The sequence below is a fragment of the Piliocolobus tephrosceles genome, chromosome 8 (genome assembly GCF_002776525.5).
Source record: "Piliocolobus tephrosceles isolate RC106 chromosome 8, ASM277652v3, whole genome shotgun sequence".
Taxonomy (NCBI): domain Eukaryota; kingdom Metazoa; phylum Chordata; class Mammalia; order Primates; family Cercopithecidae; genus Piliocolobus; species Piliocolobus tephrosceles.
In genome coordinates this window covers 27,059,533-27,085,663 of record NC_045441.1, presented here as the reverse complement: position 1 = coordinate 27,085,663, position 26,131 = coordinate 27,059,533, and the positions used below count along the sequence as shown (strand labels likewise).

At 38.3% G+C, this 26,131-nt stretch overlaps 1 protein-coding gene across 2 annotated transcripts in view; it reads left to right on the top strand.

Annotated features, from left to right (window-relative positions):
* AMPH (amphiphysin) overlaps nt 1-26,131 on the top strand; it is a 252,548-nt gene that overhangs the window by 164,028 nt on the left and 62,389 nt on the right. For both annotated transcript variants that reach the window (XM_023226433.1, XM_023226431.1), the window contains exons 8-11: nt 466-541; nt 1,160-1,242; nt 3,587-3,725; nt 5,292-5,420. In XM_023226433.1, the coding sequence (XP_023082201.1) occupies nt 466-541; nt 1,160-1,242; nt 3,587-3,725; nt 5,292-5,420 (427 nt within the window). The remainder of the gene's footprint in view (nt 1-465; nt 542-1,159; nt 1,243-3,586; nt 3,726-5,291; nt 5,421-26,131) is intronic.

Sequence of the window (26,131 nt, the reverse complement as noted above, 5' to 3'; positions counted from 1 at the left end):
AATAATGAACTTCTCAAATCTCAAAAGCAAGAAACATTATCTAAAATATAAGTAAGTTCTCAGGGCGGTGGTTCCATAAGCATTGTCTCTGAATCAGCAGTGTCAGTTATCACCTAGAAACTCACCAGCAATACAAATTCTCAGTCTCCATGTTCAGACCTACTGGATCAGAAACACACCCTTCAGGTGGTTCTCATGCACACTAAGGTTTGAGAATCACTGTCTTAAGGCAGTAACTGGATTTTAGGAGAGGTCATGCTCTATGCCAAAAGATATTTGGTTTCGTTCATTAACAGACGAGGAAATGTTGGGCTTGCTTTGGGTTCAGTATTTTATGTAGTCCAAAGTTATTCAAAATGGTATAAAAGAAACCTGGGTTTTCATACATTTCATTGCTATTAAAATTATTTTTGCTGACTGGTCTTTCCCTCTCTCTTCTTTCCTCTTTGTATTTCCACATGGCAGACGAGTTGGATTTTATGTGAATACTTTCAAAAACGTCTCCAGCCTTGAAGCCAAGTTTCATAAGGAAATTGCGGTGGTGAGTCATGATTATTTTTGCATGTGGAATCTAAAGTAAAGGAAGGTTTATTTTGGAAGCAAATGAAATGGGATAGAATTATCCAAAGAATTCACCCTTTTGTATGTTTCTTTTAGTAGTGCGTTATTACCCTTGGTAACATTTCTACAGGTTTTCATAGTAATCACATAGTTCTTTGTATCTTTTGAAGATTTTGCCACAGTTTTACAGTGTTGTTTCTTTTACCAGGCAGTTTATAAAGTTGGAATTCCCAATGGTATTTTACGCTAATGAAAAATTGGTCTCAGAATATTTAGGTAATCAACAACTCTGTTGTTGATTGATTTTTGTTGCTGTTGTTCAAAAGGGTGGAGTCAATGTAAACAATAAGCTTTTGTTTTCTGCGCTGTACTCTGGTTAATAAATACGTATTTTTTTGTTTACTTGTGTTTCGTTTGTTTCAGTTTTGACATAGATTTTAAATTTGAACCATATACAGAATTTCAGTTATACTGAGGCTATCCAAACTATAATAAAATTTACAGTTTCTCAATAAGCAGTTTCTTTCTTGGGGAGAATAACCTGAATTGGCACTAGGATGACATGTGACTAATAGACAAGTGGCCTCTGTCCCCTTAGCTTTGCCACAAACTGTATGAAGTAATGACGAAACTGGGTGACCAGCATGCCGACAAGGCCTTCACCATCCAAGGAGCGCCCAGGTAGGCCCCTGCTCATTGGAGCTCCGGTAATGTACTGCTTGTTAAAATTTCTGCAATCTCTGGGCCAGCCTATACTGTTTTATTAATCCTACAAAAGTCTCATGGGAGCGTTTTCACACTAGAAGCTGACATGAATTTTAGTTCAGTGCTTTTACATTTATTTCTGGCCTTCAGTGACCCAACTAGGATTCTTCTTGTCATAACAGCATTGACTCTCTGCCTCTCTCTGCTTTCAGTGAGGCCTGATAGCAACAATGTGAAATTTTAATATATAATGTATATGTTTGTTGTAATATATAACTTGTTATGCACTTAATATTTTCTCTGGAGAAGAAAGGAATTCCCAAAGTTTATGACAGTTTGTCCTGATTCTTATCATTGATGCTGACATCTTTTATGAATCCATTTTGGGAAAGGAAAGAGGAAGTAGGTGAGATCTCATCTTCCTCTTACCTCCCAACTCTTGATCTGGCGAACACTGTACTGTTTTTGTTTTATTGCACATTGCATTATGAGTATGCCAGTCAAATACCCTGGAGCCCCAGCGATCCATAGGTGAACTGTCTACCTTGCCGGCATTTGGCTGCACACCAGCTTTCTCCGGTGATTGTGGAATCCTTTTTATTCCATTCTTCGCAGACTTTATGTACTCAGAGAATGCAGGCTAGTGAGCTGGGAGTCAGAAGACCCAACTTTCGGTTTTCTGATTTTGCAGTTAACTTGCTTTGCCTTCCTTGGGTAAGTTCAAAACCTCTCTGGTTGAAGGTCTCAGTTTTTTAATTCAATAGGAAAAAAAAAAGATACTATTGAACCACATGGTTCCCAAGGTAATATACAGTCCTGACATTCTTTATTTGTCATTTTAATACAAACACTTATTTTCATACATTTATGAAAACACACATAGTCATACACATGAACCAACTTCTACATATATTAATGTTTGGATCCCTCTAGAGATGGTTGATTTTCTTATTCCCTGCTCTTTGGATTAGCCCTACTTAGAGGTTCTGCTGTGGTTTCTATACTATGTGAGCTGCAGTATATCTTCTCTTTCTAAGGGAAAGATATTGCCTGAACGAATACATAGGAGAGGCAGAGTTACTGCTTTTAGTATGGTTATTTCAGTATGGGCTAGGCACAAAGGAAGGATTGGAATACGAATATCAGAAGGACATTTGAGTGTTTTAAAAATGAAGTGCATGAGAAAATTAAGGGTTGGCCCCTTACCTGGAAATGAAAGGGACAAATTCATCTGAAAATTTTAATATTGCCAAATCAGATACAGTGAAGAAAAAGCGGGGCCATGACCACTTAATGAATGTTCCTTTCATTTTTTTCGACATTCCTCTGCAGAATGAGGTGGTGAGTGAGCTCAGTGGCATCTCTATTAAGCTTAGATTGGGGCTATGTTTCCGTCTGAGGCCATGATTGCTGACATATGACCCCAATCATGCGGCGTGTCTGTGTTCTCGCTAAAGGACCCAGTTCCCTCAGCCCTTAGAATATGTAGACCATGCTGCTGTGTACATGCTCTTTTATTTTGGGGTACAGACTCTGTTTCTTTGAGCTGTAGACTTTAGAAATTCTTAGAGAGTAGGATGTGTCCCAAGTGCTTCTTAGTCATCACATTTGGGCTGTTCCTGAGCGTCTGGCCACATGCCGGGAACATGATGGGTTCTTAGTAAATGAAACTGAATCTTATCTGATTTTGTTGCACATTTCAAGATGCCTGAGTTGAGTAGTTATTTATAAGGTCTAGAAAGAGAAATAATTAGTGAGTTTATTTCCAAATGTTATTAGAAAGCACTTCTACAGAATCCTTACTAACACTATCCTAAGGCTGCCTTTTAATATGTTACAATTTTCAGAGTAGATTTTTTAATAGATTGTGACATGACAAAATTCTCTTGTAAATAGAAAGCGAAACTAGTAAAATCAATTAAGCTTATGTTTGGACCTGATTCTTGCAGAGCTTGTTTGAAAGAACAGAGGGCTTGCATTGCTAAGACCTGAATTCAGAGTCACTAAATTGCTGGGTGATTTTAGGGTTTTTATTTTTAAACTCTATATGCCCCACATTACTGCTTGTAAAGTGGGGACATTAAAGCATGGCTACTGTGAAGACAAGAGATAATATATGAATGAGGCCTATGTAGTGCAAACAAATGGTACTAGTTATCACCATCACTGTTGCGATTAACCAGAATTAACCTGGAAGTGGAGAGCAGGAGAACAGACAGTACCTGTTAGGCTTCAGGATTTCTCTGAGATGGAAAAGCCCCTGATCAGATGAATACTGTTCTTCGGAAGGCCCCTTGCCTAATCTCCTGTGTTCTTCTAGTGATTCGGGTCCTCTCCGCATTGCAAAGACGCCATCACCACCTGAGGAGCCTTCACCACTCCCGAGCCCAACAGCAAGTCCAAATCATACATTAGCACCTGCATCTCCTGCACCAGCACGGCCTCGGTCGCCTTCACAGGTAGGAAGAGGTCAAATATATTCGGGGATAGAGCTCATGATAAGGTGAAGGTGGCCCCATCTAGGATAATCCCATGGTGCTAGGGCTTTAAGAGAAATTTCCGGTTAGGGAGACTGAGATGTGAGACTTTAGGCATTGTGATTGTCGCGAAGGTATCCACCTGCTCTTCTTATTTGACTTGATATGTCCTCACATGCCCTATATTCAAGTCTTTTGGGATTTCTTAACAGGTTCTCAGTATGCTCGGGCTACCGTGCTCTCTCTTCTACCATCTCTTGTTATAAAACTATTTTCTTTCAGTGCTCCATTTAAATCCTACCTCTGCATGAAACCTTCCCTCTCCTAATGATTTAGAGTTAGCAAGTTCTGCCAAGAAAAGCAGTTATGTTTATATGTCATTTAACATTTTTTGGTACCTCTGGAGGTGCACACATTTTTTTTGGTGCACACATTTTCACATGAGTAGCCACTTACTAAAACTGTATTGAACAAATAATTGAAAAGAAACAGTAAGGGCTGGGCCATGGTAACTGTAGAGCAAAACTGCCACCTTTATTCTCCCTATGTTGGGTGAAAATGAAAATTTCTGTGGAAAAGCTTAAAGCCTCTAGTCCAGTTCAAGCTTTCTTGTACAGATGCTGCTTGCATTACAAAGAGGTTGTGTCCTGATAAACCCATCATAAGTAGAAAATGTTGCAAGTCAAAATGCATTAAATACACCTAATCTATTGAGCATTATGGCTTAGCCCAGCCTACCTCAAACGTACCAAGAACACTTAACATTAATGTACAGACAAAGTTATCCAACACAAAGCCTATTTTATAACCGTGCTGAATACCTTGTGTAATTTACTGATTATAGTACACTGTAGAACATAATAGCAATCATTTACCCTCGTGATCACAGGACTGAGAAGTGTGGTTCACTGCCACTGCCCAGCCTCATGAGAGAGTATCTTCACACTCTCTGTTGAATGCCTATTGCTTTCACACTTTCCTGAAATCCAAAAAAATCATAGATTGAACCATCGTAAGTCGAGGACCATCTGTATGTAGTTGAACTAAGGAAGGTCTTGGGAAGATACATGTATTAAACAGACCTTTAAAGTTTTCTACTTTTCAAAATCCATGAATGGAAAGTGAAATGTGAGCTGCCTACCGCTGGTCTCACCGATTCAAATGAAAAACTGCTTTAGTTTTGAAATTTTAATTTATTTCTGAAATGATAAATTATTTTCAGTGTAGTTCAGAAGAGGGTATTGTCCTAGTTTAACCTTAAAAGTCTACGTACCTGGCCCTGCAGTTCTGTGTATTGTACTTGAGTTGAGATGAATGGACTCTTAGAGCCTCAGTTTTGTTTTTCCCCTGAACCATGGCTTATCAGGGCTCAGAGAGCCTCCCAAGTAGACAGCATTCTTTACCTGAATCAGACAGGCTTGCTGCTATATGCAGATACAAGTTTCAGTCAGAGCTCAATCTGTCCACGTGGCTCTGTTCGTGTAACCTTCCTTCATGTCTGACACATCGTCTTTGACTGGATTAATGTTTGTATTTAATGCTTCCTAGACAAGGAAAGGGCCTCCTGTCCCACCTCTACCTAAAGTCACCCCGACAAAGGAACTGCAGCAGGAGAACATCATCAGTTTCTTTGAGGACAACTTTGTTCCAGAAATCAGTGTGACGACACCTTCCCAGGTAAGTGCCTGGTTCAGGGCTGGGATATCCATGAAAGTCCCATGGTGGAAGAACTCTCAGGGGCTAGTCCTAAAGAAAGTGGCACGTGCCAGAACCAACAATATAATTTAAATTGTCATTCAGGCTTGTTTTCATTACTTGGTTAGTCTGAAGCATTCTAAATGGGAGACGTACAGTATTTGAAAATTATCTTTTTTTTATTAAGTGTAGTATATACTTAGAGAAAATTGAAAAAATATGAAAGGTATAAAATGAAGAATTTATTTTATTTAAAAAAATTGTATTGATACTAAGTATTTTACTTATTTATGGGACACATGTATTTGTTACATGCATAGGATGTGGAATGATCAAGTTAGTGTATTTGGGGTATCCATCATCTTGAGCATTTATCATTTCTATGCATTGATAACATTTCAAGTCATCTCTTCTAGCTACTTTGAAATACATAGTACATTGTTGCTGACTATAGTCACCCTAATCTGCTATTAAATATTGGGTCTTATTTGTTCAATCTAACTGTACGTTTACATCCACTAATCAACCTCTCTTTATCTCCTCCTTCCACCCACACATCCTTCTCAGCCTCTGGTATCTATTATTCTATCCTCTATCTCCATGAGATTGATTGTTTCTAAGCTCCCATATATTAGTAGTATGTGGTGTCTGTCTTTCCTGTGCCTGGCTTATTTCACTTAACATAATGTCCTCCAGTTCCATCCATATTATTGCAAACAATATTATTTCATTCTTTTTGGGTTCAATAGTATTCCATTGTGTGTATATACCACATTTTCTATATCCATTTGTCCATCAGTGGATGCTTAGGTTGATTCTCTATCTTTACTGTTATCAATAGTGCTGTGATAACCATGCAAGTGCAGGTGTTCCTTTCATATACACATTTCTTTTCTTTGGGATAAATACCCAATAATGGGATTGATGGATCTTATGGTAGCTCTATTTTTAGTTTTTTTGAGGAATCTCCCTACTGTTTTCTGTAGTAGTTGTACCAATTCTATTCCCACCAACATTGTATAAGAGTTCCTTTTTCTCCACATTCTTGCCAGCATCTGTTATGTTTTGTTCTTTTAGGAATAGCCATTCTAACTGAGGTACGATGACATCTCAATTTGGTTTTGATTTAGATTTCCTTGATAGTGATGCTAAGCATGTTTTTGTATACCTGTTGGCCGTTTGTATGTTTTCTTTTGAGAAGTGTCTATTTATGTCCTTAGCCCACTTTTTCATGGGATTATTTGTTTTTTTGATTATTGAGTTGAGTTCCTTGCACCTTCAGAATATTATTCCCTTGTTGAATGAATAGTCTGTAAATATTTTCTCCCATTCAACAGGTTGTCTCTTCACCCTATTTATTGTTTCCTTTGTGTGCAGATGCAATTTAGTTTAATATAGCCTCTTTTTTTCTACTATTATTATAGTTATCTGTGCTTTTGAGGTCTTACCCATGCAATCTTCCTTAAACTGATGTCTTGAGGTGTTTCCCTATGTCCTTTTCTAGTTGTTTTATAGTTTTGGGTCTTATGTCTAAGCCTTTAATTCATCTTGAGTTGATTTTTATATATCAGGAGAGACAGGGATCCAGTTTCATTTTTCTGCATATGGATATCCAATTTTTCCAGCACGGTTTATTGAAGAAGGTGTCCTTTCCCCATTATATGCTCTTGATACCTTTATTGAAAATCAGTTGGTTGTCAAAATGTGGATTTATTAGTGGACTCTGTATTTTGTTCCATTGGTCTATGTTCTATTTTTAAACTGATGTCATACTGTTTTGGTTACTGTAGACTTGTAATATGTTTAGAAGTCAGGTAATGTGATGCCTCCAGCTTTGCTCTTTTAGCTCAGAATTGCTTTGGCTATTTTGTCTCTTTTTTTTGTTTCATATAAATTTTATGATTTTTTCTAATTCTGCTGAAAATGTTGTTGGTATTTTGGTAGGCATTGCATTGTATCTGTAGATTGCTTTGGGCATTATCATTATTTTTACAATATTAATTTTTCTGATCCTTGTCCTTTTCATTTTCTTTCATCAGTATTTTGTAGTTTTTCTCACACAGACCTTTCACTTCCTTGGCTAAATTTGTTCCTAGGTATTCTATTTTGTTGTAGCTCTTGTAAATGGTCTTGCCATATTGATTTCTTTCTCTTCTAGCTCTTTATTGGTGTACAGAAATGCTACTGATTTTTGTGTGTTCATTTTTTTTTATATCCTGCAACTTTACTGAACTTATTTATCAAATTCAGGAGGTTTTTATGGTGGATTCTTTTGTTTTTTTTAGCTATAAGGTCATACTGTCAGCAAAGAGGAATAATTTGGCTTCTTCTTATCCAATTTGAATGCCTTTTATTTCTTTATCTTGCCTAATTGCTCTGGCTAGGACTTCCAGTGCTATATTGAATGGGAGAGGTGAAAGTGGGCATCCTTATCTTGTTCATAGAGGAAAGGCTTTCAGCTTTTCCCGCATTCACTATGATGCTACCTATGCTTTTGTCATACATGGCCTTTGTTATTTTGAGGTCAGTTTTTTTTATTTCCTAGTTGATCGAGAGTTTTCATTATGAAGCAGTGTTGAATTTTATCAAATACTTTTTCTCTATCTATTGAGATAATCATGTAGATTTGTGCTTAATTCTCTTGATGTGATGTATTAGGTTTATTGTTTTGCTTAAGTTGAACTATCCTTATATCCCTGATATAAATCCCACTTGGTCATGGTGTGTCATCTGTTTGATGTGCTGTTGGATTTCGTTTGCTAGTATTTTGTTAAGGATTTTTGCATTTATGTTATCATGAATATTTGCCTATAGTTTTCTTTTTGTTGTTGTGCTTTTGTTTGGTTTTGGTATTAAGATAGTGCTGGCCTTGTAGAATGAGTTAGGGAGAGTTCTTTCCTCTTCAGTTTTTTGGAATAGTTTTAGGAGGATTGATATTGATAAGGTTGGGCTGTGAATTCAACTAGTTCTAGGCTTCTGTTTGTTGGGAGACTTCTTTATTTTTATTTTATTATAGATTCAGGGGATACATGTGGAGTTTTGTAACATGGAGACATTGCGTGATGCTGAGGTTTGAGCTTCTAATGATCTCATCACCCAGATAGTGAACATAGTCCCCAGTAGGTAGTATTTTACCTTTGCCCACCTCCTCCATCCCTCTGCAATCATTTTGTGAGACCAAACACACAAATGAGGAAGAGAAATGACTCAAATGGTACTACTGGAGTATACTACCAAACCCTGGTGACATGTATGTCATTGTATGACATATATATGCAACATGTATACACACACACACAAAATGACCAGAAAGCAATTAACATTATGACAGTCACAAAACTTCACATATTAGTAATAGCCTTGAAAGAAAACAGATTAAATTAAAAGATAAACTGACTAAATAAATAAACAAATGCTTTTCTCTTGCCGTTCTTTGTATTCTCTCTTTTATTTTCGCCTTAGTACATAGTTTGACTGTAATATAGCATTGAGAAGACCTTTTTGCATTATATCTGTTTAAGGATATTTGGGCTTCCTATATCTGGATGGCTAGGTCTCTTGCTAGACTTGGGATGTTTTCAATCTAATACTTCATTAAATAGATTTTCTAGCTCATTTGTTTTCTCTTGGCCCTCAAGGACAACAATAATTCAAATATTTCATTGCATTATATTGTCCCAAATGTCAGGAAGGCTTTGTCCATTCTTTTTTATTGATTTTTGTCTCACTGGAGTATTTCAAAGACCTGTCTTCACGTTCTGAGATGCTTTCTTCTGTTTGATCTAGTCTCTGCTTGAAGCTTTCAAATGTGTTTTGTATTTCAGTCAATAAATTCTTCAGTTCCAGAATTTCTATCTGTTTCTTTTAAAAAATATCTCTTTGGTAAATTTTTCATTCATATCCTAAAATGTTTTTCTGATTTCGTTGTTTTTCAAACTTTTCTTGTATCTCACTGAGCTTCTTTAAAAATCAATATTTTGAATTCTTTGTCTTGTTTCTTTGGAAGTATCATATTTCCTTGCCGTTTTATGTTTCTGTTTCATTGTGTTGATATCTGTGCATCTGGTATAACTTCCAATTTCCAATTTCCAATCTGGTTGCTTCTTCCAATTCTTTGAAATTGGTTTTGGTAGGGGAGGGCTTTTCTCTGAAGATGTATATATGTTGTTGGTTGGGTTGGGCATTTTGGCTTTGATTTTGGCCACATGTACTAGCGTGATCTTTGTATGATTTATTTGGCTATAAATAGTGTCAGTTGTACTTGTGATTTCCTCAATGACTTAGGGTGCATTTGCTAGCGGAGGGCCAGGGTAAAGTTTTGCTGAGGACAAGGATGCCAGGTTGACCAGTCTTTGGGCCCCAGTGGTGGCAGTGGTAGGCAGAGCATGCTTGTGCTTGGCCCCAGTGTGGGTTACACTAACTCCAGCGTTCGTGAGTCCAGACAGGCTGATTCTGGGGCTCCAGGTGGCTTGCTGAGATATTGGTAGTGGCAGCAGTGGGATGAGTGTGTGGTCAGGTTCTCAAATCTCTGGGTAGCTGATGTGATGTGGGTGATGTCAGTAGTGGTGGTGGAGTAACGCACGGGAACCCAAGTGGTACACTCTGGTGTTTGTGGTAGCTGTGACAGGTTGGGTGTGCCAGTCCCTTGGCCTGTTGGTGGTGCGTTCTGGTGGGTGCCACTTGTGGTAGCTTTGGCAGGTTGGGCTGGCCCAATCTCAGACCCAGGAGGATTATTCAGGTGCCAACAGCGGTAGACTGGGCTGGGAGATTTCCAGGCCCCTGAACAGCATGCTGAAGTACTGGGGTGACAAGATTGATTCAGTAGCTTGTCCTAAGGTCAAGCTACATTGACACTGGTTGTGACAGGCTGGGTAGGGTTGTTTCTGGCCTGCTGACAAAATGTTCAGGTGTAGGAGGCACCACACTGTCCTGTGGATCTGCTATTAGAGAAATCAAAGCCTCTCATGGTGGGAGCCGTGTAGGGAGGTAGCTGTAGGACAAGTAGTTTCTTCGTGCCTCGGTCCCACTGCAGCCCGCAGCAGCAGTGGGATTTTTCTACAAAGTGTCTGAAAGTACCTGGCTTCCCCTCTCCCTCTTTGGCTCAGTGGTGGCAGCAGTAGCATCAGACTTGGCCCCAGGGAGGGATGCAGACCTTTGGAAGCTAGGATCTCAGAATGGCACCCACTGCCACTGGGGAGGGTGGGGCCACTCTAAGGTGGTATAGTATAGGCAGGTAGCTGCAGGTCTGTGGGGAGTGCAATTTTTTCATTTTTTGGTTCCACAGCAGCCCTCAGAGGTGCATAGGATTTCTCCTAGCAGTATATGAAAGTGCGAGGCCTCCCCTCTCCCTTCTTGGCCTGGCCATGGCAGTGGCAGTATCTGCCCCAGAGCAGAATGCAGTTCTTTGGGGGCTTAGCTCAGAATACCTACAAGCTGCAACCACTCAGGACATGGTTGCCTATGGAGGTCCTTGTGAGTTCTCTCTCTGGAACAATGTCTCTATGTGGTCCCTAGGCAGCTACCCATGTAAATCTTGAAGCCCACATCAGTTGAGCGGTTCTCCCATAGCTAGGATTGTAAAAGATGGTGGTGGATATGTGGAGTCCTGGGGATTCTCACTTTTCCTTTCCTCATGTCTGAGAGCTTCTCCTGGATCCCAGCTGAGGAAAGCCTTGCTGCCCTCTCCTTGCTTGCTTTCAGTGCTTCCCATCACTTCTCTATTGAATCCCAGTGTTGTCTCTTAGGTGATCTATTCACAGTGTGAATATCTACTTGCTATTTTGCTTCCGCTCTGTGGAAGAGGCATGTACTAGTTTTATTTAGTCAGTCATCTTGAGCCAGTCTCCCAGAATAAAGAATTTTAGACTGGGCACGGTGGCTCACACCTGTAATCCCAGCACTTTGGGAGGCCAAGGCAGGCAGATCACCTGAGGTTGAGAGTTCAAGACAAGCCTGACCAACATGGAGAAACCCCATCTCTACTAAAAATGCAAAAGTTAGCCGGGCGTGGTAGTGCATGCCTGTAATGCCAGCCACTCGAGAGGCTGAGGCAGGAGAATCGCTTGAACCCGGGAGGCGGAGGTTGCAGTGAGCCAAGATTGTGCCATTGCACTCCAACCTGGGCACAAGAGCAAAACTGCATCTCAAAAAAAAAAAAAAGAATTTTAATAATCACTTCAGTCATACCACTCTGATATGACCACTAGTACACTTTGGTCTGTCTTCTTTTAGTCTTCCCAAATCACTGAGTATATATCAATTTTGCACTATAAAATTGAGATTGTACTATCATGTATTTCTGACCTTTCTACTTAATTTTATTGAGCATATTTTCATGTCATAATATTATCTTTGCAAAAACATATTCACCCATAGTATTCTATCAGTTGGTTGTACCAACCCCTGATTACTGGCCGCAGGTTGCTTCCAACTTTTTTGTTGCTCCACCAGCACTTCAGTAAACATCTTTTTATATATTATTTCATGTTTATGTCTTCTATTATTGCCTTTATATTGATTCTTATTAGAGAATAGGAAATGAGATTGAAAGAGGTGAATAATTTTAAGTCTTTTGTCCTTCAACAGGGGCATATTATTGACATGAATTGGCAAATGAAAGTCAGTGTTCCTACTGATTTTGAATATACCTGGGTTCATGTAGCTACTTCCAGGCCTGTTCCTGCTAGCGGCTGTGTTTTTGTTTTTGTTTTTAATTGACTCAAGAATTATCATGACTTCCGGAGCTGCCTCTAATGTCACTGGAACCATTTCTTTTTTCTACAAGTAAAAAAAGATACAAGTACAAGACCATACAGAAGTCATTGTGATACTATTTCCTCTCAGTGTTCTCAGAGTCTGGAATAATATTTACATTTTACAAGAGGTGCTAATGCAGTAGTATAATTACTGAGCACATCAATAACTATAATATGCATAATATCCCAATTATAATCACATCCTACTGATAATGGCAGAGATCGTGTATTGATAATAATAGGGACCTCAGAAAATAAAAACTCAGACACAATGCAGTGGCAAATCATGATTTTTCATCCCTTTCAAGCACACTTATCAATAGGCAAAATGCTTTGAGCTATTGTTTTGTTTCTTCTGTTGTATGCATAAGATGCTGAGTTTGATCAAATTAAATGGGGCTTGAGATGTGATTTAGCAGCTCCTTTGAGAAGGGGAAATGGTGTTTATCAGTGCATGGCCAGATTGTTTGTGGATACAGAGGTGCCACCAGGGATAGTTGTCTTTAGCACTAAAGGATCTTACCCAGCATCTGCCAGTTGCCCTGGGACAAACTTGAGCAATTCTAATTTCCAAAATTGTACGGTCCCTTTGCATTTGCTACTGCCCAGCTTCATTCTCTTTGTTCGCTATTTGAATTCTCGAACTCGGAGTGTTTTAAGGCAACAATACCCTTACTCAGTTGCTTTGACCTGGACCCTCCAAGAGCATCCTGTCAGTTCCATCACAAATAGACTTTGGTCACCTAGAAGCCTTGTGTGCTTAGCTGAGGACATCCCAATTTGGTAGATAAGGCAACTGAAGTAGAGACAACATGACATGCAGACTCATTGTGAAGTAAAGATGGGGTTCAGAAGTGTTCTTTCTTTTTAAATGTTTTTTCTTTTTATTTGTAATTTGCTGGCTCATAGGTCAGGACACTTGATGGTGTGGGGAAAAAGAATCAAAGCACTTTTGAAAATTACAGATGCCAGGAGAGTCCCCTAAGTACTTAAAAGAGCATTAACTTTTGCTGGTACTGTTGAGTGAGAGTGATGGGAAAAGTCAAGAACTGGGGGAGAGGAAGTGCCTTTCCAAACAGAAGCATGTTCCAGCTGCAGTTCCTGTGAGGACACTATTCCTGGGCCCACTTGCATAGGCTTTGCTAGTGCTTTGTGCATAACCCTGAGGCTGCTGGGAAAGGAATTTGGGAGCTTTCAGCGTCTCTCCATCAATACCTCCTATATCTCACTGGCTGTGTGTCACTTCCTTCAATCTTCCAGGCAATTTTGGAATAACTAAGCATGAGAGACATTATAGGAGTGCATTTTGGGGGAAACAGCCTTATTTCTATTGTTTTCTTTTAATCTGAGGAGGAGTCAGAAAGGAGTTTCTGCCATTTTTCTAAATCTGAAAAGCAACATGGCTCTAGCAGCTGGACCACAGAGTATGACTTGGAGTGTTTCCATGGACTAAATGACCATTTGTCCCATGTTAAGATGTCAAATGAGGGAGTGAAACAGGGATTTATATTTCTGTCTGCTTTCTGGTTTATTGAGTGACATAATCTGGCTTTAATTAAAAATATACAGATGCTCTCTCTTCCTGAAGCATCTTGGCAATTTCTTAAGTGGCTTGTTCCTCTGTAGATATAAATAGCCATTTTGTGTTACTTCAGCCCATCTAGCAGTTTCTGATTTGGCAGGTCTGGGATGAGGTCAGGAATCTGCATTTTCTAGGAAAATGCTGCTGATGCTGCTGGTGTTGGCACCACACTCTGGGAGCCACTGTTTTAAGCTGTCAGGATTCCACATGGCACAAGTCAGTGACCATTAACAAAGCACCACAGTGAATTAACAGATTTCTTCTGGGGAAATACCCAGCTGAGTCAAGTGTGTGCTATGATTGACCATTCATAACTGCTCTCTTCAAAACTAGTGTGACTCAAAGTCTTCCATATTTAGGGCGGTTGGACACATACACATACACGTGTGTGCTTATAACATTGGATGTGTTGATCAGATTGTAGGTTGAGGTGCATATTATAAGTGAAATGAACTGTATCATCCAGACAATAATGTGTTTGACAATCTACAGATAAATAGATAAAAGTGAATAAATAGCAATACCTGGAAAAAACGAGATGCTAACTGCAAGGAAGTAGAGCATTGAAAACTAGACACCTTAGATGTACCTGAAAAGGTTTTCTCTGACACATATAACAATATAGGATGATCCGTCTACATTTATTTTAATATTAATTTTTTAAACGAGTCATTTACATTTAGAAGATTGATCTATGTCCCCAGCTTGCTATTTTTATCATGCACGTAATGGGGGAAGAAAAGCATTTGTGTTAATCCTGCCAGAAAGCTCAAAGTGTAGTGACTGAAATGTACCCAGTCTCGGACGGATTTGTACGTCTCCTCCATCAAGCACCATCACGGTGATGATTCTCTCCTGTGTGTCCTGGGATTGAAGACAGAAATCCATTAGGTCTGGAGAGCCCTCTAATGGCCCAAACTTTAAATGTAGCCTAGAATTTTCTCTGGTAAATGTCCTTATCTGCTTATAGGGAGATGCCCCGTGGTTATGACCCAATGGTTTATCTTGCTTTTCTGGTTCTGTGTTTACAAAAATGGATCTTCCGAAGGTTCAAAAAATTGTTCCCTATTTTTCCCTCCTAAGAACTTGGAAGTCCATTCTCTCTCTCTCTTTTTCTTTCCCTCCCTCTTTGTGTGTTTGTGTCCCTACATCATTCTTTTGAAACAGCGTTTCCCAAAGTATGTTTTTGAGGAAAACTAGTATCGTTAGATGCTTTGAAAAAGGAGTCTCTGTTTACATGAGACTTGGGGGCTACATCCCTTTTGATTTTTCACGGTTTACATCGGCACGTTTAAGGCTCTGAAAAGTTCTGTAACAAAACTCCATTCAACTTTGTTTAGGGCAGAATTTCTCAGACAGTCTCTCCTTCACTCCCAAAATATGCTTTCCTAGGAAATGGTATTTGGTAAAACACTTTAAGAAATAAAGATTTAAAAGATATTTTGTCCCTGGAAATCAAATCTATTCCATATAAATATGATTCTAACAAGAGATCAAGACAACAAATAAAGCAATCATGTATGTGTGTATGTATATATATATGTGTATATATATGTATATATGTGTATATGTGTGTGTGTATATATGTGTATACACACATACGTACGTGTGTATGTACAAGGTTATTTCTCTCTCTTTTTCAATTCTTGTCCTCAGAATATTGCCTGTCTCAGGACTTTTTCATAGCAGATACCCCCAACTATTTTTCCTAAATCTTTTCCCAACTGTGATATTGCATATTTTCTCTGATAAGAGTTCCCCTTTACAAATCCAGAAGGATTATCCCTTGAACATCCACGCTTATTTCTCCAAGCTCTGCTCATCACCCCATAGGATGCCTACCATGCTCCCAGGCAGACATGAGCACAGCCTTTCAATCCTGTGTGTTGGGACCAATTGAGCACCATTGGCTTTTCTACTCTTATGTCTCTGTTTTCCAGCCTAAGACTGCATCTTACTTTTTAAGTTCATTAAATCATACTGTTTTCCCTAGCCAATTGAACTGAAATAGAACTCAACTTGCAGAATCAGTCCATTAGATGGCTTTTTCACCCATGTAATCCTGATGGGACCAGCCTTCAGTTATGAACATATGCATCTCTCACTTACTGGGTATCTGTAACCTGGTTCTAAATACCACGCTGGCTCTTCAACATAACATATTTCTGGACCAGCTGCCTCTTCTTTCCTTTGCTATTTTTCAAAGTAAACACGTTAACATTATTTTAAGACAGAAAGAATTAGTAAGATGAAAATTAGAAGGAAGAAAAACTACACAGTGCATCTCAAGCCCAAATTTAGTCGGTTCATTGCCCTGGTGGATTACCAACATCATTGTTCCATTCCTTGAGCAGGAGTAACAAAACAGTGCGGTTTATGTATCATCTGGTATTCTGAAAATATTTTAAAAGCATTGGGTCATTAGGCCTCGCTATCTTTCAAGGTTCTGACTCCAGAGCCGCTAACAGTGCCTGGGCTTTTTCTGTCTATGGAACAGAGAAAGTTACTAAATATCTTTCTGCGAGGTCTCATTCAATTTAACCTTGACATCAATCCTGTGATTTACACGTCGTTAGTCCTACTTTCTAGAAGAGCAAACGTGTCGTCTTTCTGCTGAACCATGCCTCTCCTAGTGCAGAAGTGGAAAGCAGAATGCTGTAGGCTGTGTGTGACCGCATTGTAAGCACCCAAAAGAGAGCAGTACCAGGAATTCAGTAAATGAAAAAATTGATATCATTCTTTGTATCCTTAGTGTCCAGGATGCAGGTTCTCTAGAACTTGTCTGGGTTTTGATATTAGCAAAGTTCTTCAGGTTGCTACACATCAGTGACATTATTGGTAAATACCATGATACAGTGGTAGGAGGGCCTTCACTCAACCAGTTTAGCCATCTGTCTTTCCACTAGTCATAGCAGAACCTCATTGTAAGCACAGGTCCTATCCCTCTTCCTTGCTGACTCTATTCTCTTGACTGTCACCTTTTATGCTGTTAGTCATAATATATGTAAAAGCAATGAACAAAACCCACATGCTACACTAGGAATGATTTTGCAACCTACCAACCTGTTCTGATAAAAACCAAAGTCAAAACAAAACAAAGTAGGAAAACAGTTTCCTGGAAGGTCTAGTTTATTGTGTGTCAACTCATTCCTAGAGCATTTCAGGATTACATAAATATAGGTATGCACATAAAGCAAATGTGAGAGAGCAATCTATAGGTCTAGATTGTGAGTAAAACGATCTGCATTATACTATCCTTTTAATTCTCTGTACAGCAGTCTCCCCTTATCCACAGTTTCACTTTCCATGGTTTCACTTACCCATGGTTAACCATGATCCAAAAATACTACATAACGGTACGATATTTGGAGAGAGAGAGCAAGAGACTATATTCACATTCATACTACATTCACCTTTATTACAGTATATTGTTATCATTGTCCTATTTTACTGTCAGCTATTGTTGTCAATCTCTTACTATGCCTAATTGATAACTTCAACTTTATCATAGGTAGGTATGTATAGGAAAAAACATAGCATGTATAGGGTTCAGTAGTATCTGTACCATTTGTGGTTTCAGGCATCCCCTGGGGATCTTGGAACATATCTCCTGCAAATAAGGAAGGACTAGTATACTACAATAAACTCTGTGGAACAAATACTTGGCAACCTCATTTTAAATGACTGAAAGATTTTCCATTCTAAGACTGCAACATAAAGCACTTGAACCCTGTCCATGTGCTGTATGACTCATGTTAACTGTAATGTACCAATCTGGAGCAATCTTGTTATAGGCTTCTAACCACGAAGGTAAACTTTCCTAGGCCACTGCTTCATTGTAATTATTGATGAAATGCTAAAACTTTACTCACTGTTAGAAGTTGTAAACTGTGACTTTTACGTGACAAGTATTTCTATTACATAAAAGATAACTTCTGACTGGCCTTGTTCCTAAAGATTTTATTTCATCTCTCTGTCTTAAGCTTCCTACTCTACCTCTTTTGCCTCATTGGGAAGTTACAAGTGTCCAGCACAATACCTAGGATATAGTAAAGGTTTTCAAAATACGTTTAATGAAAGAATAAAAGATGAAAATCTCTAGAAGACGAAAAGATGAAAATCTCTATGTCCTCATGGTAATCTGGCTTACTATAATATGTTGATTAAAGAAATTTTGTGTATGGGTGTGTGTGTGTGCGTGTGTGTTTCTCTGTCTGTTTATCTGCATGCAGCCATGAGGATGGTTTAGAGACCATATGTTTTACTTCTAAATGGTTTTTTTGAGGTGTTTACAGATTTTATACATTTTATTCAAATTCTAAAGGTTAAGATCCTCAGAAAATGTGTTGTGTGTTTACTCTAGAGGCTAGATTTCTGGGTCAATCAAATAATTGCAAACTACATACAGAGGTATCACTACTAAATGTTTTATGGCTACAGTTATATATTGAAATCTCTTTTACCTGATAGACTTATAAAAATAATGCCCGAAAGGATGCATAGTTAATGTAAAAAAAATAGTAAATTACAGAGAAGCAAAAAGTAAAACTTCAAAAGTAAAAGTCTATTCCCCAGGAAAACTCACTTTTACTAATTTTGTGTGTAAAATGACACTTTTTTTCCATTTAAATAGTAACTGAAATGTGGCCAGGTGCAGTGGCTCATGCCTGTAATCCCATCTCTTTGGGAGGCCGAGGTGGGTGGATCACCTGAGGTCAGGAGTTCAAGACCAGCCTGGCCAATATGGAGAAATTCCGTCTCTACTAAAACTACAAAATTGACTGGGCATGATGGTGTATGCCTGTAATCCAAGCTACTTGGGAGGCTTAGGCAGGAGAATCACTTGAACCCAGGAGGCGGAGGTTGTGGTGTGCCAAGATCACGCCATTGCACTCCAGCCTGGGCAAAGTGAAACTCCATCTCAAAAGACAAAACAAAAAAAAAGTAACTGAAATGTGTATTTTTGGAAATGTGATCATTCTATGTCAATTTTTTAATTTATGATTTTTCAGTACAAATATAACAAAAGTGTTTCCATGTCAATTTAGTATTTATTTTATTATTTTAAATAGCAGCAGAGCACTGTGTTAAGAGAAAGTAGGTTTAACCCATCTCCCACTATTAGATTCTTTTTAATGTTATTAGTGAGCTGTATTGATGTATGATTTATCCACAATAAACTGTACATATTTATATATGCACATATTTGATGAGTTTGCACATATGTATATGCCATTAAACCATTACCAGAATCAAGATAATGAATATATGTCACCCCAAGAAGTTTTCTGAGCCACTTTTTAATTTCTGTTGCTCCTCCCCATGGGCGCCAGCATCTCTAGGCAAACACTCATCTTTCTGTTGCTATACATTAGTTTGCATTTTCTAGAATTTTATATAAATGGAATCATACAGAATAAAAAAGAATACTTTTTGAATTATGAAAGTAATTAATGTTGTAGCACATATCAGTAGCTCATTCCTTCTTATTGAGTAGTATTCCATTGTATGGATATATCACAATTTATCCTTCCCTCTGATGGATATTTGAGTTGTTTTCAATTTTTGACTATTATAAATAAAGGCACCATAAGCACTTGTGTACAAATCTTTGTGTGTATGCATGCTTTCATTTCTCTTGGGTGAATACCTAGGGATAAACTAGCTAGATCATACGTTATGAATAAATTTAACTTTTTAAAAAAATTGACAGGTTTTCAGAAGTGTTTGTACCATTTTATATTTTCATCAACATTGCGTAAGAGTTCTAGTTCTTCCACATTTTTGCCAACTCTTGGCATGTTTAGTGTATTAGGCCATTCTCACATGGCTATAAAGAAATACCTGAGACTGGGTAATTTATAAAGAAAAGAGATTTAATTTGCTTATGGTTCTGCAGGCTTTACATGAAGCATGGCAGCATTTGCTTCTGGGGAGGCCTCAGCTCTTATTCATGGCGAAAGCAAAGCAGGAGCAGCTGTCTCACATGGCAGGAGTAGGAGGAAGAGAGAGGAGGGAGACGTAACACACTTTTAAACAACCAGATCTCTTGACACTCACTATACAGTACCGGGGGGATGGTGCTAAACCATTCATGAAAACTCCGCCCCCATGATCTAGTCACCTCCCACCAGGCCCTACCTCTAACACTGGGATAACAAGTTGACATGAGATTTGAGAGGGGACACAAATCCAAACCATATCAGTCAGTATTTTTAATTTTAGCTATTCTAGTAAGTGATGGTGGTATTTCATTTTGATTTAATTTGCATTTCTCAAATGACTAGTGGTGTTAAGTATTTTTTCATGTACTTATTTAACACCCATTTATCTTCTTTGGTGAAGTGCCTGTTAAAAACTTTTGCTCGTGTATTTATTTTTTAATTGAGTTTTGGGACCTCTTTATCCATTCTGTATACAAGTCCCTCATTAGATAAGATTTGCAAATACTTTCTTCCAATATGTGGCTTTCTTTTCATTCTCTTGGTGGTGTCATTTGAGCAGTAGAACTTTTTTATTTTGATGAAATCCAATTTATCCATTTTTTATGGATTATATATTTCATTTAATGTCTAAAAGGTATTTGCCTAACCCAAGATAAAAATCACAAGGTTTTCTCTTAATAATTTTTAGAAGTTTTATCTTCAGGTGTTACATTTAGGCCTGTGACCAATTTGGAGTTAATTTTTTTATGTGATACAAAGTATGTGTTGGAATTTATTTCTTTAGAAATGAATATTCCATTGTTGAAAAGTACTCTTACTCTACTGAGTTGCCTTTGTACCTTTGTGGAAAATTAGTTGTACCTTTGTGGAAAATTAGTCATACCTTTGTGGAAAATTAGACAACTAATATCTATCTATTTATCTATTTTATATATATATATGGCTATATTTCTGGACTAGATGATTATCCATTGATCTTTTTGCCTACTTTTGTGCCAGTTGCGTGCTATGTTGATTATTGTCATTTTGTAATATCTTGAAATCAGGGTCAGTAGGGTTAGTCTTTCAACTTTGTTCTTTTTCAGAGTTGTTTTGGCTATTCTAGGTCCTTTGAATTTCCATATGAACTTCAGAATCAACTGTAAGTTGATATTGCATTATTTCCTGGGCTGCCGTACCACAACTGAGTGGCTTAAATACAAAGCCCCCCCTCCCCCAAAATAAATGTTCTCTAACAGTTTTGGCGTCTAGATGTCTGAGATCAAGATGTCAGTGGGGACATGCTCTCTCTGAAGACTCTAGGGGAGGATCAATCCTTTCTTCTCTCCTAGCTGCCAGTGGTTGCTGAAAGTCCTTGGGGTTCCTTGGCTTGCAGATACATCACTCCAGTGTGCACCTTGGTCATCACATGGCATTTTCCCTGTGTGTCTGTGTGCTCTGTGTCTTCACATGGCATTCTTCTTGCGTCTACATATCCAAATTTTCCCCTTCTTACAGGGAGGGCCACCAGTCACTGGATTAGGACCCACTCTAATCAGTATGACCTCATCTTTATTTTATTATATTGGTTCAGACCCTGTTGTCAATTAAGGACACACTTACGGGTTCCAGATAGGCATGAAATTTGGGCGGGGGGTACTACTCAAAGCAGTATAGATATTGAATCATGTTGTACTGAGTCTATAGATCAATGATATCTGAGTCATCTGATGCATAGACACAATATATCTCTCCCTTTATTAATGATCTTCTCTAATTTCTCTCTGCCATGTTTTACAGTTTGCAATGTACAGACATTACACATCTTTTGTTGGATTTATTCCTAAGTATTTTATATTTTTATTGTTATTATAAATCTTGTTTTCAAATTTGTTTTTTCTGGATGTTCACACTATTATCTATAAGTACAACTGATTTTTGTATATTGATGCTGTATCTGCAGTTTTGGTAAACTGAATTATTAGTTTCGATAGCTTTTTTGTAGATTTCATTGGATTTTTCTATATATATTATCATATCTTTTATGGATAAAGGAAGTTTACTTCTCTCTTTGCAGTCTAGGTGCCTTTTATTTATTTTTCCTACCTTATTTCATTCTTGCACCACCAGAAAAATATTGAGTAAAAGTAGTAAAGCAGTCATCCTTGTCTTGATCTTAGAGGAAGGACATGTAGTATTTCACTTTTGAACACAGTGTTTGTTACTTGTAGGTTTCATTAGCTGGCTTTTGTCATTTCCATTCAGGTTTCTAATTTCCACTTTGATTTCTTTTTTGACTTAATAGGTTATTTAGAAGAGTATTATTTGTGGATTTTGCAGAGATCATTCTGGATGATTAAAATATTTGTGGATTTTCTAGAGACCATTCTGTTAACGATTTCCAATTTAATTCCAGTGGAGTCAGAGACCATACTTTGTGTGACTTGAATGTTTTTAAATTAGTTGAAGGCAGAAGTGATTCAGTGACAGTTTTTTCCACGTGGGACACATGGGGTATTAAAACAGAAGATAGACTGCCAGGGAGAGGAGGAAGGCTACATCTCACTTGATGAGGCCACTAGGACAAGAGTGGACTGAGTATGCATATGGCAGCCACCTTCATGCTGTGCTCTGGAAAAGGGCAAGTTTTTATTAAACTTTTATTTCAAGTTCATGGGTACAAGTGTAGGTTTGTTACATAAGATTAACTTGTGTCATGGGCCTTGTTGTACAGATCATTTCCTCACCCAGGTATTAAGCCTAGTACCCATTAGCTATTTTTTCTGATCCTCTCCCTCCTCCTATCTTCCACTTCCAATAGGCCCCAGTGTGTGTTGTTTCCCTCTATGTGTCCATGTTTTCTCAACTTTTAGCTCTTACTTGTGAGAACATGTGGTATTTGGTTTTCTGTTCCTGTGTTAGTTTGCTAAGGATAATGGCCTCCAACTTCATCCATGTCCCTGCAAAGGACGTGATCTCATTCTTTTTATGGCTGCACAGTATTCCATGGTGTGTGTGTGTGTGTGTGTGTGTGTGTGTGTGTGTGTGTGTATCACGTTTACTTTACCCAGGCTTTCATTGATAGGTAGTTAGGTTGATTCCATGTCTTTGCTGTTGTGAATATTGCTTCAATGAACACACACATGCATGTGTCTTTTTTTGTTATTATTATACTTTAAGTTATAGGATACATGTGCACAACGTGCAGGTTTGTTGCATATGTATACATGTGCCGTGTTGGTGTGCTACACCCATTAACTCATCATTTGCATTAGGTATATCTCCTAATGCTATCCCTCCTCCCTCCCCCAGCCCCACGACAGGCCCCAGTGTGTGATGTTTCCCTTCCTGTGTCCAAGTGTTCTCATTGTTCAGTTCCCACCTATGAGTGAGAACATGCAGTGTTTGGTTTTTTGTCCTTGCAACAGTTTGCTGAGAATGATGGTTTCCAGCTTCATCCATGTCCCTATAAGGATATGAACTCATCCTTTTTTATGGCTGCATAGTATTTCATGGTGTATATGTGCCACATTTTCTTAATCCAGTCTATCATTGATGGACATTTGTGTTGGTTCCAAGTCTTTGCTATTGTGAATAGTGCCACAATAAACATACGTGTACATGTGTCTTTATAGCAGCATGATTTATAATCCTTTGGGTATATACCCAGTAATGGGATGGCTGGGTCAAATGGTATTTCTAGTTCTAGATCCTTGAGGAATCACCACACTGTCTTCCACAATGGCTGAACTAGTTTACAGTCCCACCAACAGTGTAAAAGTGTTCCTATTTCTCCACATCCTCTCCAGCACTTGTTGTTTCCTGACTTTTTAATGATCGCCATTCTAACTGGTGTGAGATGGTATCTCATTGTGGTTTTGATTTGCATTTCTCTGATGGCCAGTGATGATGAGCAATTTTTCATGTGTCTGTGTCTGTTGGCTGCATAAATGTCTTCTTTTGAGAAGTGTCTGTTCATATCCTTTGCCCAGTTTTTGATGGGATTGTTTGTTTTTTTCTTGTAAATTTGTCTGAGTTCTTTGTAGATTCTGGATATTAGCCCTTTGTCAGATGAGTGGATAGCAAAAATGTTCTCCCATTCTGTAGGTTGCCTGTTCACTCTGATGGTAGTTTCTTTTGCCATGCAGAAGCTCTTTAGTTTAATTAGATCCCATTTGTCAATTTTGACTTTTGTTGCCATTGCTTATGGTGTTTTAGACATGAAGTCCTTGCCCATGCCCATGTCCTGAATGGTATTGCGTAGGTTTTCTTCTAGGGTTTTTATGGTTTTAGGTCTAACATTTAAGTCTTTAATCCATCTTGAATTAATTTTTGTATAAGGTGTAAGGAAATGATCCAGTTTCAGCTTTCTACATATGGCTAGCCAGTTTTCATAGCACCATTTATTAAATAGGGAATCTTTTCCCCATTTCTTGTTTTTCTCAGGTTTGTCAAAGATCAGATTGTTATAAGATGTGTGGCATTATTTCTGAGGTCTCTGTTCTGTTCCATTGGTCTATATCTCTGTTTTGGTACCAGTACCATGCTGTTTTGGTTACTGTAGCCTTGTAGTATAGTTTGAAGTCAGGTAGTATGATGCCTCCAGCTTTGTTCTTTTTGCTTAGGATTGACTTGGCAATGCAGGCTCTTTTTTGGTTCCATGTGGACTTTAAAGTAGTTTTTTCCAATTCTGTGAAGAAAGTCATTGGTAGCTTGGTGGGGATGGCATTGAATCTATAAATTACCTTGGGCAGTATGGCCATTTTCATGATATTGATTCTTCCTATCCATGAGCATGGTATGTTCTTCCATTTGTTTGTGTCCTCTTTTATTTTGTTGAGCAGTGGTTTGTAGTTCTCCTTGAAGAGATCCTTCACATCCCCTGTAAGCTGGATTCCTAGGTATTTTATTCTCTTTGAAGCAATTGTGAATGGGAGTTCACTCATGATTTGGCTCTCTGTTTGTCTGTTATCAGTGTATAAGAATGTTTATGATTTTTGCACATTGATTTTGTATTCTAAGACTTTGCTGAAGTTGCTTATCAGCTTAAGGAGATTTTGGGCTGAGACGATGGGGTTTTCTAAATATACAATCATGTCATCTGCAAACAGGGACAGTTTGACTTCCTCTTTTCGTAATTGAATACCCTTTATTTCTTTCTCCTACCTGATTGCCCTGGCCAGAACTTCCAACACTATATTGAATAGGAGTGGTGAGAGAGGACATCCCTGTCTTGTGCCAGTTTTCAAAGGGAATTTTTCCAGTTTTTGCCCATTCAGTATGATATTAGCTGTGGGTTTGTCATAAATAGCTCTTATTATTTTGAGATACATCCCATCAATACCTAATTTATTGAGAGTTTTTAGCATGAAGGGCTGTTGAATTTTGTCAAAGGCCTTTTCTGCATCTGTTGAGATAATCATGTGGTTTTTGTCTTTGGTTCTGTTTATATGCGGGATTAAGTTTATTGATTTGTGTGTGTTGAACCAGCCTTGCATCCCAGGGATGAAGCCCCCTTGATCATGACGGATAAGCTTTTTGATGTGCTGCTGGATTTGTTTTGCCAGTATTTTATTGAGGATTTTTGCATTGGTGTTCATCGGGGATTTTGATCTAAAATTCTCTTTTTTTGTTGTGTTTCTGCTAGGCTTTGGTATCAGAATGATGCTGGCCTCATAAAATGAGTTAGGGAGGATTCCCTCTTTTTTTATTGATTGGAATAGTGTCAGAAGGAATGGTACCAGCTCCTCCTTGTACCTCTGGTAGAATTTGGCTGTGAATCCTTCTGGTCCTGGACTTTTTTTGGTTGGTAGGCTATTAATTATTGCCTCAATTTTAGAGCCTATTATTGGTCTATTCAGGGATTCAATTTCTTCCTGGTTTAGTCTTGGGAGGGTGTATGTGTTCAGGAATTTATTCACTTCTTCTAGATTTTCTAGTTTATTTGCATAGAGGTGTTTATAGTATTCTCTGATGGTAATTTGTATTTCTGTGGGATCGGTGGTGATATCCCCTTTATTATTTTTGATTGCATCTATTTGATTCTTCTCTCTTTTCCTCTTTATTAGTCTTGCTAGTGATCTATCAATTTTGTTGATCTTTTCAAAAAACCAGCTCCTGGATTCACTGATTTTTTGAACGGTTTCTTGTGTCTCTATCTCCTTCAGTTCTGCTCTGATCTTAGTTATTTCTTGCCTTCTGCTAGTTTTGAGTGTGTTCACTCTAACTTCTCTAGTTTTTTTAATTGTGATGTTAGGGTGTCAATTTTAGGTCTTTCCTGCTTTCTCCTGTGGGCATTTAGTGCTATAAATTTCCCTCTACACATTGCTTTAAATGTGTCCTAGAGATTCTGGTATGTCGTGTCTTTGTTCTTATTGGTTTCAAAGAACATCTTTATTTCTGCCTTCATTTCGTTATGTACCCAGTAGTCAT